Source organism: Megalops cyprinoides, chromosome 6 (genome assembly GCF_013368585.1).
Source record: "Megalops cyprinoides isolate fMegCyp1 chromosome 6, fMegCyp1.pri, whole genome shotgun sequence".
Classification (NCBI taxonomy): Eukaryota; Metazoa; Chordata; class Actinopteri; order Elopiformes; family Megalopidae; genus Megalops; species Megalops cyprinoides.
The window spans coordinates 22,295,815-22,311,513 of record NC_050588.1 but is presented as its reverse complement, the minus strand read 5'-3'; the positions used below and the strand labels follow the sequence as shown (position 1 = coordinate 22,311,513).

The 15,699-nt window shown below is 41.5% G+C and overlaps 2 protein-coding genes across 3 annotated transcripts in view; one reads left to right on the top strand and one right to left on the bottom strand.

The window, feature by feature from the left end:
* The first annotated feature begins 35 nt into the window (after positions 1 to 35).
* Positions 36 to 9,638, top strand: rrp9 (ribosomal RNA processing 9, U3 small nucleolar RNA binding protein). Of its 2 annotated transcripts, none has more exons than XM_036531849.1 (15): positions 36 to 244; positions 515 to 603; positions 713 to 825; positions 1,586 to 1,650; positions 1,775 to 1,816; positions 1,919 to 2,045; positions 2,328 to 2,452; positions 2,753 to 2,845; positions 3,152 to 3,252; positions 3,712 to 3,846; positions 5,927 to 5,989; positions 6,109 to 6,254; positions 7,396 to 7,475; positions 7,738 to 7,811; positions 9,441 to 9,638. In XM_036531849.1, the coding sequence occupies exons 1-15, from the start codon at positions 164 to 166 to the stop codon at positions 9,538 to 9,540; spliced, it is 1,434 nt and encodes a 477-aa protein (XP_036387742.1). In that variant the 5' UTR covers positions 36 to 163; the 3' UTR covers positions 9,541 to 9,638. The 2 variants fall into 2 exon arrangements, with proteins under 2 accessions (XP_036387742.1, XP_036387741.1); XM_036531848.1 differs by having other exon boundaries at positions 6,109 to 6,266.
* A 939-nt stretch (positions 9,639 to 10,577) lies between these two features.
* grm2a (glutamate receptor, metabotropic 2a) overlaps positions 10,578 to 15,699 on the bottom strand; it is a 49,714-nt gene continuing 44,592 nt past the window's right edge. Inside the window, exons 5-6 of the mRNA XM_036531651.1 lie at positions 12,456 to 12,633; positions 10,578 to 10,844 (exon numbers count right to left, since the gene is read on the bottom strand). Coding sequence (XP_036387544.1) covers positions 10,771 to 10,844; positions 12,456 to 12,633 — 252 coding nt within the window. The 3' untranslated portion in view covers positions 10,578 to 10,770. The remainder of the gene's footprint in view (positions 10,845 to 12,455; positions 12,634 to 15,699) is intronic.

Below are 15,699 nucleotides of genomic sequence, written 5' to 3'. Positions count from 1 at the left end.
TTCCCTTTCTCCTGGGTGCTTGTGGGCAAGTAACCACGTGGGTATGCAAGCCTGGCCTTAATGCTTCGCACGAATACCATGCATAGGTAGTGATGTGAAAACGTGAGAGGTATCCGGACATATTATCCTATACAACACGTGAGCAGTAGTAATATCGTTCACAATGTCATCTTTCTTTATTAAAAAGAAGGGGAATACCAACGTTTCCAAAACAGATGAAAAAAGTGTGGGCACAAAAAGGAAGGTGAGTTTGCTTTTAGCTGGCTAGCTGGTTAGCTACCTTAAAAGTTCAGAAACATGAATAACGTTTGTATTTCACTGCTTTATGTATTATTTCGAGGTTCACTGTGCAAGTTAGCTTTCGCTAAATTCTGTCAAGCAAACGTTAAGCATGTTTCCCGAGTCAAAGGTCTAGGTGGTGAGTGAGCCTAGCGTGTTAGCTTCAGTTAGTTTAGGGGATAACTTAAGCATCCTTGCTTTTTGGCAACTTAGGGTCATGTGGTTGTATTTGCAGGTGGATGGGGATTCTGGGAGTAAAGGACGAGCGAAAAAGCTGAACTCTAGGTTGAATGAAGAAATATCAAGCGACTCAGAACCGGAAAGGTAACTAGCTGTGTTTATTTGATGGATGACTGTTGTCATCCCTCAGACACTGAGTACGTAAAGTTGTGTCCATGCATACTATATCGTGCTCTTTATTTTTCTGTTGTAGTCCAGCAGTCAATAAGAAAAGGAAAGGCAACGAAGAGGAAGAATTTGAGGAAACTGCTCAAGAGAAGAAGCTCCGTTTGGCTAAACTGTACCTTGACCAGCTAAGAGAAGAAGGTGAGAGCGCTTGAAGACGCCTCCAGTAAATATTTACATATTGCATTGCAAATGCAAACGGACAAATGCATTGCATGTTTCTAATCAACTCACGGCCAGCATAGGCGACGGTCTCCCCTGAATGTCAATAAAATGGCGATTTTGCCATCCGACGCTAATGCGAATCCTGCGCCAGATCTGCATTCTGTTAGAATGGAGTAGAGCTTTCATGGAAGCTTGGGGTGGTTTTCTGGTATATTGAATCTTATCGTCTGCATACGTTCTTGCATCAGCCAGCTACAGTTTCTTTGCAGTATCTCATGTGCTCTTTTTAGTCACATATTCGACAGTATGGTAGTATCAAGAGCCTTTGATGTAACTTGTTTTCAGACCACCCTGAGACAGTAATGACATTGCTTTCGAACATTGCAACAATGCTGTTTGTCAAAAAATTAACTGGCTAATAGTATACAGGTACAGCTGAGTCTTTAGTCACTAGATATGCATTCTCTTCTTCATATGTTTGGTTTTATTAAATATAACAAGGATTCAAATAATAATGGAGCCCTTGCTAACCTCTTTCACACGTTTGTCGTCTCTTGCTGTAGACAGCACATTGAGTGCATGTTGCAAAGTCAAGTCATTCTGTAAGGTAGACAGGTATGTCTATTAGCTATGTCTACATAACGTTAGCTATGAGAGTGCAGTGTAATTAAGGTAATTCATTGGAGATTGATTTCTTGCCAGTTTCCTGTAATGCCACCATTTTTCTGTCTTTCAGAGGAAAAGAAGGCAGAAGACACTTTTGAGACAGACCTGATCGCAGGACGACTTCAGGAGGAAGTGGTAAGTGCTTTGTGAATTGGTATGCTGTGTATTGTGAACCTCAGCATCTCCTCTCCTTGATTTCTAGTTATATTCTTTATCTATTGAGCGATTGTAATTCATGTAAAATGGTATTTTTCCACAGCTTGAGCAAAAAGGAAAACTTCAACGTTTGGTAGCAAAAGATGTAAGTGCCATTATTATGTTTCCTTTTTTCTCTGTTTATCAATGTTTTCTTTCTGTTGTAGAGTTGAGTGATGTTTTTCACATGATATGTAATGTCTTTCAGTTCCTGCCACCTGATGCTGCTGATGTGCGTTTGTTACGGGGCCACAAGCTTCCAGTCACGTGTCTGGTCATCTCCCCTGATGACAAGTACATCTTCTCTGCTGCCAAGGACTGCTCCATCATCAAATGTCAGTCACAGTGCAGTCTAAAGTTTGTATTCATATGGTTCAATAGAGGAATCCTGTAAAAATATGCAATAAGAAAGGACAGCATCAGTGTATTAGCATCTACATTTACATCTGGTCTTTTTGCTGTGTTTGATTTCATCTATATAATTTAGTATGCAGAAGTATCAGTTAAGTTTACTGAACGGGGTTCCCGGCAAGCTGACATTGGGCCTGGTCCAGTTCAGAGCCAACCTGCTGACTCCCTTTCAATCATAATGAAAGTGTCGTGTTTTCCTGCCACAGGGGGTGTGGAGAGTGGTAAAAAACTGCACACAATTGCAGGAGGGAGGAAGGGAACGGAGGATCGCCACGTGGGGCACACCGCTCATATCCTGTGCATGGCGATATCATCTGACGGCAAATACCTGGTGAGGAGCGCTGCAGCTCGAGTGACTGTCAGTAAACGCACAGAAGTTAAATGCCAGTAAGCTCACCTGTGAGAACAAAGGGCATGCTAATTAAGGGTACCAGATGATAAGGGCTTTAGAGCAAGGAGGCATGTAGCATCATTTTGATTTTGGCGTGCTTCTCAATCAGCAGTGTGGACACAGTGTTCTCAGGAATAGCGTAGCGGTGCAGGGTGTAGCTGTGTTTTAAGCGTGTAAGCGTTTGTGAAGTTGGTTGCGGATCCACTTTCTTCTGTTTGACCTTTATCTTTGTTTTTTAAGGCTACTGGAGACATGAATAAGTTGATCATGATCTGGGAAGCAGCAACATGTAAGCATCTGTACAAGTTTACAGGACACAGAGGACCAGTGTCGGTAAGCCTCCCTGCTGTTCCAGTCAGCTTGATCTGTAGGGTTTAAGAAGTACCTAGAATTTTGAGGGTCTTTCTGTGAGAAAATAAAAACTCAGGAAAAACAATTGATCGGACATAGCAAGACTATAGATCAGCCCTGTTAATGTGTGCTGTGTACATTCCATTAAAACATGCCTTAAGTTTAAGTTGAAAGTGCTTGTCTACTACTTACTAGAGAAAATACTAACACTTTTTTTTCAGAGAACATGTCTAGTAATTGTGTAATTTAAATTGATTTTGTTTTTTTGTTTTTTCTGTTTCACCATAGGGTCTGTCATTCAGGAAAGGCTCTCATGACCTGTACAGCGCCTCACACGACCGCTCCATCAAGGTCTGGAACGTTGACGAGAATGCCTATGTTGAGACACTGTGAGTATATGCATTCACAGCTGGTGGGTTTCTGTAGTGGGTGGTCCACCCTCTGTAAAATTGACATGCCTTGCCGCAGCTATTTTACTGATATACCTTTATAAATATCCCTTGGGATTTGTTCTTCAAAATAGAAACACATGAAAAAAATGCCCTTGTCCATACAACATTTAAAGCAGCAGGTGCAGGTGCATTTACCTCTTGAGGTATACCTGTTTAGGGTGTACTGTCAGTTGGAGTAGTTCTGTGTCCACTTCGGTTTGTGCTCTGGTGGGCCGTCTGTGCTGTGCCTGTGCTTAGATGTGCTGCAGTGCACTGTGCCTGTGCACCGCTGCGCTGTATTCTCCGGTGTTCTGAGTGTATGTGAGCTCTGTGTCTGTGCCAAGTGCTGTGCTTTGTGATCTGGTGTCACGTGCTCTGCGCCTGTGCTTAGATGCGCTGTGCCTTCTGTACCCGCAGGTTTGGCCATCAGGACGTGATCACGGGTTTGGACAGCCTGAGTCGGGAGCGCTGCGTGACGGCGGGGGGGCGGGACAGGACGGTGAGGGTGTGGAAGATCGCCGAGGAGTCCCAGCTGGTGTTCAACGGTCACGAGTGAGTTTCATCCGCGGATCCGCAACTCGACGCATCCCACATCTCAGCTCATCCTGTTAAAGGGCATTTCGGTGCTGCTGTTCTGCAGCCATCCCAGCTTTCAGCCACAGGCAAACATCACCTTCATTTGCAAGTGTGCAGGGAAAAATGTTTGGTAAAACCAATGGGGACAAGGGCAAAGCTGATTTTTTATTTAAAAAAGGTTGTTTTTTTATGTGGAAATAGGATAGTTTTAAAAGCTGACACATACTGTAGTCCGTAGTCCAGTTTACAAATTTCCTTGCCTTTAGGGCAAGGATGAAATAGTATTTAAGAGTTGCCACAGAGCTCATGCTAATGTAGAATTCTGCATTATACATGTAGGGAAAAGGTCCAAAACACAGAATAAAATTCAGCCTGTGTTGCAAAAATGCAGGTGCTGAGCTTAACTTCACTTGCTTTTTGTGATTCAGATTGTCCATCTAAAATACAGCAATGAGTTTTTGCCCAGAGTTGAACCACAGCAAAATAGTTGCATCTAGCCAGTAAACCTTCAGTATCTGGCATTTGTTTGAAATTGTTGTGGCCTCTGAATTAGGAGGGCAAAGTGCATTGCTTTGGTGGACAGTCTTTAGCTGACAGTGTGCTTTTACACTCAAAATAATAGCCCAATAAGCTGATGAGTCTTAAGCAGTCACTTCTGACGCTGATGGCAATTGTGCAAAAGAACCTGATGTGCAATCAGAAAGGCAAGAGATCTCATCTGTGCCATGTGACAATGATAATCCAGATAACGGAGCCCCAGAGAAAGAAGACCAGATGGAATTTAGAATATTGGATGGAAGGAAGTTTGATTGGCTGCATTTTGAACAGAAAGCCATGGACAATGAGCAAGTGATCTATACATTTTGCAAGCTGTGGCAATTGTGACAAGAAAAATTTCTTTAGAAAATGATGCACTTCTTATCAAAAAGTGCACTGAAAGCACAGGTGGAACAGGGTGAACATACCAGTGCTGTAACAGCATTGCCCAGTCAAAAGAGAGTGAGGGTTTCAAATGAGGAGGGCTCAAGACAAACAAGTAATGCAAAAAACGGTCATGCTTATGATTGTCTACGCTATGGCCAAGGAAGGCGTCCCTGATACAGAATTTTCTTCAACAGAACTACAAAAATGCAGTCATTTGCTTTTTGTCATCCCAAAAAGGTAGATATTGTAGATAGTGGAATAGACGATGCCATTACAGACAATTGTATAGGGAGTCACGAGAGACACAATGACAGCACTTTCATAGTTATAATTATTGAGAAACCTGTGATAGCAGCAGATGATGAAAAACTTTATGTATTTTAAGGATGGGTGCCCTAAAAACCTTGTTTCTCTCAAATGTGTCACTGCCCCTTGTGTTGGCACACTCTGGCAAGAGTTGAGGAGGGCTGTACAGAGATGTTAGGATGTAGACCACATTACCACATAAATGTTAGTGTCTCATTTTGCTTAACACTATTGTAAATAGCAGGAAGCCACCTGTGTGCATATTTAAAAAGAATTAAACTGACTTTCCCTTTCTTAATCTTTCATTTTACACATGTAAAATCACGTGAAAAGTCATTAGTCGCTCTGTAGCTGCAATATACTGAGATCATCTGAATCATTAATGAAATTTTAATTGCCAAAAATAAAAGCATGTGATGTCAGTGATCATTATTGAAGCTTTGAAACAAAGTTGTCCTACATTTAAAAAAACAAGGAAGCTGCGGATGTCACTTTTCCATAGAAATGAAATGTTTTCCATAGCCTGATTTAATTCAATATGATGGTTAGAGTTTATGGGTGGCTGGTTTTGTGAAACATGGATACACAGTGCTCAGAAGTATCATTCAGAATTCATTCCTCCTTACACATTGTTATTCATTAGAGTAATCACCTGTCCGCTGCTCTGTGCAAAACATTAGCTTTGCTGGTGGCAGTACATTTAGAAAAATGGCCCTTAAAACTATAGCTTGGAATTTTCATATGTCCCTGGCAGAATGTATTAGTGTTTCGCATTAAAATCTGCATGTTAAATTCACTAAAGAAGGTTTTCATGTATTTTTTGTAGGGGTTCTATTGACTGCATTCAGCTCATAAATGAGGAGCACATGATAAGTGGAGCTGATGACGGGTAAGAGGCGACAGGCCAGCATGGAGCATTCGCCCGGAAAGTCGCAGTCTTCCATTATGTAGCAAATGGTTAAAACGGAGGAAGTGCCCTGACCCCTGTGGCGATCGTTCTGCCCGCAGGTCTCTGGCCCTCTGGAGCGTCAACAAGAAAAAGCCCCTCAGCACGGTGAAGCAGGCCCACGGTTGCCATGGCGACGGGGGCTTGGAGCAGCCCTACTGGATCTCGGCGGTGGCGGCTCTGCAGAACACCGACACCGTGGCCTCAGGTGCTTCCAGCTGTGAGCGTCCTCCTTAAGGAGTGCTTCCTGTCTCCCTCTCTCTCCCTCTCTCTCCCTCTCTCTCCCTCTCTCTCCCTCTCTCCCTCTCTCCCTCTCTCTCCCTCTCTCTCCCTCTCTCTCCCTCTCTCTCCCTCTCTCTCCCTCTCTCTCCCTCTCTCTCCCTCTCTCTCTCTCTCTCTCTCTCTCTCTCCCTCTCTCTCTCTCTCTTTCTCTCTCTCTCTCTCTCTCTCTGCGTTTGAGTCTGTGTTGCTTCAGTGAGTGTTCATCCTGCTGCTGTGCTGGGTTACAGCACCTGCAATATGCATTTCCGCTGCCTTTACTGTACTACAGTGGGGATTGTGTTCGGGTCCTTTCCATCAGTAAAGAGCCCAGCTTCTCTTTCTGTGCATTGCTTATACTTTTTTATTTGGGTTTAACTCTATAAGACATGGCAAAAGCTACTTTGATCCACGAGCTTGATGTGGATATTATTCCACAGCCTTAAAAGTAAGGACATGATAAAAGTTGTGTTGTATGTGATGGGTATACTTGTTAAAGAACAGAAAGTAAAATTTCCTGTGTGAAATTCTTGCATGCACATTTGAGTAATGTGAACAGCACCCTGTAAGCATATCCATGTGAACGATGTGCATGGTGATTTCAGTATTTAGACATTGAGCAAAAAGCTAGACATTTAAAGTAAAAATGGAGATGATGCTCATAAATCCTCTTCATAGAGGATGTAAGAGCTACCCTGGCTTTCCACTTCATTTCTAAATGACAAAATCATTACTATTCACAAACTTTACATGGATATACTGAAAAAGCTATCCTACATAATTGTTGGACTTAAGTATTCCCTGTGCTATGTACAGGAAAAAAGCAGCTTTCTCTCCAGCAGGGTTTTTCTGTTCACACGAATAAAAAGTCCTGGCTGGTAGTAAGCCCAAGTACTCTACTCGAATTTGCATTGCATCATTTCAGTGCTTAAATAACTATAATCTGACTTTAATGGACATTGCACAACATAGTTCTGCTTTTTTGAATAGAGTCGCAGGTATGTAATCAGTGTAATTGTACTAGAAGAGGGCAGTATGAAGTGCAGCCCTTTGACTTGGAGCAGAAAGTGAACAGTGTTTTGCTTCCACAGGTTCCCATAATTCCAAGGTGCAGTTGTGGCGGTGTGGCGAGGGGTTCCGGGGTCTGCACCCCCTCTTTAGCGTCCCTGTGGTAAGCATCGTGGAATGAGCACTCTCACTATGCCTGAAACTGGCCTACAGAACAGCATCTCTGCACAGGCTGTCATTTAATGTGCGATTATGATGTCATTGTCAAACTTGCAAAGATGCATCTGTGAATGTGCACTGAAAGAAAATGAGAATGCACTGTATTCCTTTGGACGTGAACATAAAATTCACTTTGTGAGCACTAGAGAGATGTGTGCACGTGTGTGTTAGGGTATTCATTATGTCTTTCTGCATTGCCCTTTCAGCCAGGTTTTGTGAACAGCCTCAAATTCTCCAACTCTGGAAACTTCTTGGTGGCTGGAGTCGGGCAAGAGCACAGGTGAAGTGTTGCTGTGAAGTCCCTAAATTTTTACACATGATATTGAGCTGTTTGAGTTCAAGAACTGTTACAGCAAAACTTTCACAGGATTGAAAGGCTGCGGCAACAGTGTTGTACTCTTTTTAAGTAGCCAAGGTGCAGTGCACTCTGGGAAAGACATTTTATTATGTTATTTTTTGCATTTTCATTTAGGACCCATCCCAGCCTCTTTAAGGGATTTTTCCAGGTATACGTACAGTGTAGTTTAATACATTACATTCCAGGAGTGACCCTTGTGTCAATTGCATGAGATTATTTTATCAGATTTGCCCTTTTAGAAGACCATAGTGAATCTTTGCATCAACTTGTTCCACCTGCTTCAGTCTTTCAGACTCTTCCACCATGAGTTTCATCATTTGAATGCCAGAAACTGCACATACTGGCACCCTTAAGATATCGGAAAGAGTCAGGTTACTGGACAGAAACTAATTGGTTCTTAGGAAGTGAAGAGATACAAATAAACACTTCCTTTATGAAGGCCATATCTGAGGCCTGTTGAGGCATGTAGTGTGAATGATCACTGGGGCAGAATTGCATCTTAGGTTTTTTTTTTTTCTGCCACAGACTAAAACCTTTATCGTGAGGCTGTCCTTTGAAGTGGAAATGTCTTTCTGGAGTGAAGTCTTGTGAAGCAGATTCTGAAGTGCCGTTCCTCTGAGCGGCGCAGTGAAGGGCGGGAGTGTAGTGAAGCGCATTGTTGTAGTTGACATTGGCAGCGTTTGTGCTGCATTAGTAATTCTCAGATAGTTGGCAATTCCGGCTTTATTGGAGGCCTTCCTGTGAACGTTTGTTGAACAGAAAGCTGTCATTATGAGAGGATAGTGCAGTAAATCAGAACTTCTTTTCTTAACCTTGATGATTTTTTCCTAGGGGAAAATGGTACCAAAAGAAGTTGAAAAGATTTTAAAAAGTGCAGAGGGGGGGGGGGGGGGGGGGAAGCTGAAAGGTGCACTTTTGAGGAGATGTACATGTATAAAATTAATAAAGGCCTTGTGTTTACCATTTCACCACACCTACACTTATCATTCTGACATGTGTCAGACCAGCCATTGTAACTCGTAAAAATATTCTCTACTTGCAAAGTAATTCTTCAATCCCCTTACCTTTTCAATTATGGTCTACAATTGAGAATCCTTTAGTATCGCTGTTTCTGTGGGTTTCATAATAGAACACTAGATGGAGCTGTTACATCGCATCTCTCTTGATGTGCAGCACTTTGCTAAGAGGTGAGGTGAAATCCCTGCTGATATTCTAGACTCCTGTTTTCTTGGTGCTCACTTGCTGTCTCTTTGAACGTGTGCCTCCACAAGTAGTGGCAGATTGGAATATGAGTGAGGGAATAGGGACATTAAGCAACAGGCTTGTATGGAGCAGAAGGTTATAGGTTTGAACCCTAAGAGGGCCATTGCTTTAATACCCTTTATAGGGCATAGAATGTTTCAGTAAATGTCCAGATGTATGTAAGTGGTTAAAATGTATAACTGTAGTCTGTGCACATTGCCTTGGATAGTGGTGTCTGCTAACCGAATAAATAATGTAACAACCACTTTTTTTTATGCCCATGAACTGACAGTTGTGTTTGATTGATAGGCTCGGCAGATGGTGGAGGATCAAAGAAGCTAAGAATGGCCTTTGCATCATTCCCCTAAAGAGACAGACTTCAGAACAGGAAGCCACAAACGGCCAGTAGTGTACCTTGGTGAAGTCTGGCCCGTGTGCAGTTTTGTAAATTCCATTCTGCAGCATCACATGCTAAATTTATACTTTTTGTTGATTAAAATATTTTTATTTCCAGCAACATTGTTTTATGTCTTTCTTGAAGCTTGTTATTCCTCTTGTAGCTCCTCTCACATTTCAGGATTTTTATTCCTGGATGTGTGTTTTTTTTCAGTGTTTCTTGGTATTTGTTTTTAAAGCTGGTTGGCTATGACAATGGAAAATTCTCCTGAGATTTCAGTAAGAATCCAAGGACCTTTGAACATCTTGTGTTTCTGCAGATTTTATGTAAGTAAATGGAGGCTTTGACAGATGCCTTGTCTACTGGTGCACGTGAAAGCTGGTGGCCTAAGGTGGTAGCTGGATGCTATTGCTCCAATTTGTGGTTAGGGTAAGGGTTAGGGTTAGGTACCGAAGCAGTCAGTGAATATCACCTAGGTTTGTAAGCAAGTGTTTACAGCTTTGGGTCCTCTACACTACACTGATGTTGTATGCTAGAGCATAGTACTTTAGCTAGATTTGCAAAATCAGGAGTGCAACTATTTAAAGGGTTTAAAGGGTTTTTCTGTCTGTTGAATCCCATGGCATTCATGTCCAGCTGAAAAGCCCTGGTTGTAAATTTCACGATGACACTTTTTGAAGTACTTATGTGAGAAACCGTTTTCAGAAAATGAGTCTACACTCACACACAAAGGCAATTTCTCTGAGGGCCAAATGCTTTGAATTTACCTTTTTATCTGAAAGTCATTTACTCTCTACTTGAAATAAAATGGTGTTAAGTGTCCAAAACCCTCTTCAAAATATACCTTAATGACACAATTCAAGGCATCTGGAATTTTAATATTAATAAAAAACACCTTTTTTATTTACATAAATTACAAGAAAGCACAAACTGGTTCACCAAAATCTACGTTAAAAACAGTTGTTATATTGTACATTTAACAGATTTACTATCATTTACTTCATGTCTCAAAGAAAAAAATACCTTTTATTGAAAAGGGGTATACTGAATTTCAATGTTTTTTTCTTTTATCATAGCTACTAGTCAGAGAGAAAAAACAGAATTGGGACATTGTACTCACAGCACGTTGAGAACAACAAAATCAGAACAATTTGCAGTGACCATTCCCATATTTGCAACACTGTATTCTCGACTAGTGATTATAACTATACTGCATTGGGCCGAAGGACATGAATTTAGCCTTCACAGTGAGGATGTTGTGGAGTCCACCACCTCTCTGCCATTGCACACCGTCGGCACAAAGTTAGACGCTGAAGCTGGAAGAAAACAACCCAGTTTTAATTCCAGAGCACTTTGAATATATGATCACTCAAGGAAATTGTGCTGTTAGGGCTGGGTTTAGGCACAGATGCAATATACATGAAATGGATAGTCGGCTAGGCGTGCATCACATTGAAAATTTTGTCTCTGCCATTGTTAAAGTTATTAGTATTCTAATATGTTGGCACATTATGAACATTCTCAAAGGTATGAGGTCCAGAACGACCATCTATAGTCAGCATACAAATGCAGAAAGCATCACAAGCTCATGTTACCAACAGGAACCTCCAAGATGGAAGGAGGATATGAATATCTGGTTATAACAGAATGTATGGATTGGAATTGTTGCCCTTCTCTTTGAACACTTTGGATACTTCTGTGTCAGGATAATATACGTTGTGTAAAAATGGAAACGCAACACTCATAGTTCCATTACGTTTCCATGGAAACCACCACCAAATACTATAGATATTCTATCTATTAAGACCACATACTCAGCTCCTGTTTTTTTTCTATCCTCCATTCCACCTTTCTTGTCTGTCCGCTACACTACCAACTGATATTCAAATAAATTAATAACAAGCCATCAAATGAGGAGACACAGCTTAAACAATTAGACAACTTTCAATGAGAAACACACTAAGTACAATGTACAATGACCACAATGTCTCTTCTGTCTTTGTCTGACTCAGTCACTGTCTAAATTAAAATTACAAGCTCTGGTGGTGGAACTAGTGGTTCAACATTTCAGGGGCGGAACAGAGCATCAGCGTTCTTGGGTTTATTATTACTATTTGTATCACAACCTTCCCCTCCACCTGCCCAAAAGCAATAACTTCATGAGATGTACTTTGTTTTCTTTCTTTGTAAGTCACTGGATGGATAAGGAGCGTCTGCTAAATGAGAAAATCTAATGTAAATAAAACTTCACTTTCTATTAGCCTCCAAGGCACACGGACAACTGAAAAGTAATTTGGAGTCTGACGATACATTATGCACTTTTTATGCAGCAGTGCTCATATGTCTGCGAGGCGCAGCAGTGGGTCCTGTCTAACACGATAACGCTCTACAGGGCAACGTTACTGCAAGGCACAAGCAGGAAGTGATGCTCAGTCATAGTGGCACTGACCTCTAGGTGCTTTAAGCTTCAAAAAAAAAGATCAAATTGCACACTTACCCACTTAAAGACATTTTAACAGTACTCTGTGTAACTGTACTGTAATTGTGGAACATTAAAACTATATGGGGCCTTCCTGGCAAGACTAGCTGCAGCTGTTAACACTCCTTTTTATGAATGCTTTGTTAGGAATATTGCTTTCACACCAGGAGCAGGTGTAAAGAACTAGTGTGCATTACACCAGAAATGGGGGTAGTTTGTTAAAAGGGTGAATGCAATTTGACTGCAATGTGAAACTGAGGTTACAGTTCTACAACTTGGTTGTGAGTTTGAATTCTTCATTAGTGGTGTAACACTACTTCTTTATCCTAGAAGAAGGGCAACTGACATGAATTAAAACAGTTATATGAAATTGTGTAGTGATGGTGATGATGATGATGATGATGATGATGATGATGATGATGACGGAATTGGTAACGGTTGGTAATACCCTGAGAGAAGCTGGACCCGGGGCCTGTCGTCACGCTGAAGCGGGTGGTGGCGACCCTGAGCGTGGTCACGTTCTTCTGGGGCTGGAACAGGATGATGTGGATTTTGGGGGCAAAGAGGCAGCCCAGGACCACAGAGCCACTCAGACTGACAGAGATACACATGGTGGTGGTCTGCACCTGTGGACACAATGGGAGAGAGAGTGAGCGTAAGCATCAAGGCAAGCTCAAGAGCATTAGTGTCCCCAGAGGAACCTCCCTCATGGTCTACAGGTTTTATTCCATCTAAAAAGGGGTTTGTTGCTTTCCTATTTGGGTGTGATGAAAACTCTTTGGTCCAGCCGCTCTATGTGACTCACCTGGATGACTCATAAACGGGTGTGCCCTATATGCTGTAAGGTGGGAACAGGAGATGCCTGACAACATATATATGGACTGTAGCACACCAGATAAGGGACTGTTGCTCAAATAAACATTCTCAATGCATCTGCCTTCAACAGCCCCCACTTCCCTCATTTGTTTGGTTCTGACTGGCTGTCTTACAATGCAGAGGAAAGTAACACATCTGTGCCTAGTTACTGGTGGGTATTGTTACTCTTTTGTATCAGCACCTCCTAGAAAGATGACATGCTATAAGTTGAAACCGCTGTGAGTATATGGTAGTATGATTGCTGGTTTCCACATGCGCTCAGTAATGCTCAGGATTTAGAAACCAATTTTGAGAAGAAGCAGGAAATCAATCAATTTTACATACAAGTTCCACTACCTCTCAGACAGACCAGAACAATGTTCTGGTGTTTCTGTAGCCATACTACCTCTTCTTTTCCTCAACCTTCGGAATGTGGATCTTTACTGCTGAAATTGATTTCTGCTGCAACCTTTGATAGAAGCATGTGCTTGCTTCACCATTGCTGATTTATGCCCGTATTCAGTCATTTCTTCACTTTAAACATAGTTTTTGTTCTTCTCTGATGCTCATGTACGTTGCCTCTGGCAAATATTCCTAAGAATACTACTACAGCAGAATGGGTTAGTGGGTTTGTATGGTGCCAGCATGGTTTTGGGAGGATATGTGATTGAGAACATATCAGAGAATGCTGCAGCTTCAGGAGACAACATAAACAGCATTTGTTCTGTGTATACCATTATTCTTGCTTTTTTGTTATAGATAACAGCACCTGATGTAATGATGATATATAGTCACCATGGAGTAAAACAAATCAAACCAAGGGGGACTATACAGATTACAGAACACTATATTTGATGTCATTTCAGCTTGTAAAATATCTGATTCATTGCAATTCAGCATGATGGCACAGTTTCATATCTGAGGACATTCATCTAAAGTTCTCGTAATATGTGGAACCTGAGCCCTGTGATACTGCTGTTATTAATACTCTAGTGCTTATTGCATAGTCCTGCCATTTCATCATTCTCTCTAGCAGTGTTCAGATGAAATGATAAACATTTCTAATCATTAGGGGGGGAGAAAATATGTTTAATATTTTATGTGAAATCCATGATTATTCCATCTATGTTTACTTTGACAGATTTTTAATAATCTGTCGGCAAATTGGAAATGCATGGCACATGAACTACATGGCAAATTCTGCTGAATTATTCAGCTTGCCTTTGAGAGCTCTGATAGCCATACCACCATTGAGTGCTATGTACAGAAATCAGGAGTCCTAATGAAATGTCTGGAGATGAGAGGAATATTGCACAGACTCTGGGGGAAAGGGGGAGTGAGGTAAACTCATATAACAGAATTCAGCAAGCTAAGGGGTGTCTGATAAAGAGAAATCCCTGTGAACATTGTTCTCACTGCAAAGATTACAAAAACACATTTTACTGCAGCTGTTAAAGTGTGAAGCGAATAGAAAAAATGTCGCCTGAACATTGTCATAGACAAATCTACACCTTCAAACAATAAATGAAGAAACTATTTCATGATGTTGAACAACAACAGACAATGGGAGGGGGCTGGGGGGGGGGCTGAAGGTTACATGAAGCGTTTGCTGTGTTATAATAAATAAACCTGTTTGTTGTTCTATCTCATCTGCTGCCCAGCCACATAATGCATAAAACATAAAATGTCAGTTGAAGTGCAGTGATACCTAACCTATTAGAAGAAGCTGGACCGCCAGTCAGGGGGCTTTTTCTGTTGCCCTTCCGTTTTGGTTTCCTTCCTTCCCTGGTCCTTCTGAGGGGACACAGCTGGGATTCCAGCCTCGTTTTTACACTCCATTCCACACAGCTACACACAGGGACAGGCTGTCCCCCTCCCACCCCCCTCCAGAACCAACCCCGCCCTCAGTATCCACGCTGGCTCACTGAGCGCCCCTCTCTGTCACGGAACAGACTCCCCCTTGGGACAGCCTCCTCACGCCCCATTCTGCAGAATGCCTGTCTATAATGAGTCATAGAGATCCCTTATGGGCTTCACCATCACCTTTACTGACTGACGGTCAAATTAATGTTCTTATTGATTGACTGATTGACAAACTGCCAACACGTTGCTGTGCAGTACCTGACGCTGAGGTCGAAAATATTGCAGACAATTAAAATTGTATGTATGATTTTGCACAGGATATTAAATCCATGAAAGTAACATTTCTTTGTTCCTTTGTGGGTTTTTTTGTCTTTTTTAAAAGTATGTTTACCTCAGTGTCTTGTTCCACATCATAAAGTCATTTTAGCTTTTCAGCTTATTGTTCAGATTTTCGAATCTTGTAGCTCTGCAGCAGTCCCAAAATGAAAGTGTGGATGTTTTGCAACAGTTTCAAAATTAAAATGTTTGATTTTTTTTGGTCGATTTTGCCATCACATTTAAATGAGAAATTTCTCAATAATGAGCTTATTTTCTAAATATGACATCCTGAAGAAGGGTATGTTGTGAGTGCCCTCAGAATTTTTGTATACTTCACAAAATGTTGCTGTTAAGTACCATTATATGAGCACTCCTGACAACTAAATTCCATTCTTAAGCACATTCTCTTATTTATTATGCTTACCTGCCATGATTTTGCAGTGGCTTTTGGAGTCCTTTGGACTTCATTTGAACACCTTTAACTTAGAATTTTTATTTGAATAAGCATCATTAGTTTGGCATGTCATAGTATACTGTAAAATTATGAAAGATTTGCTAACATATTTGTTAAAAGAGGCAAATTTCCTGCATTGACGAGGTACGTGATCCTACCTAACGGAGCCACACTGTGTTTCTCTCACGCTGACCTGATTAGA

Bases quoted from the DNA above. Each gene is read 5' to 3' on its own strand.
- rrp9 (XM_036531848.1), top strand. From the start codon at position 164: ATGTCATCTTTCTTTATTAAAAAGAAGGGGAATACCAACGTTTCCAAA. The intron at 1,651-1,774 runs GTAAGTGCTTTG...ATTTTTCCACAG, and splicing joins GACGACTTCAGGAGGAAGTG to CTTGAGCAAAAAGGAAAACT. The intron at 7,476-7,737 runs GTAAGCATCGTG...TTGCCCTTTCAG, and splicing joins CCCTCTTTAGCGTCCCTGTG to CCAGGTTTTGTGAACAGCCT.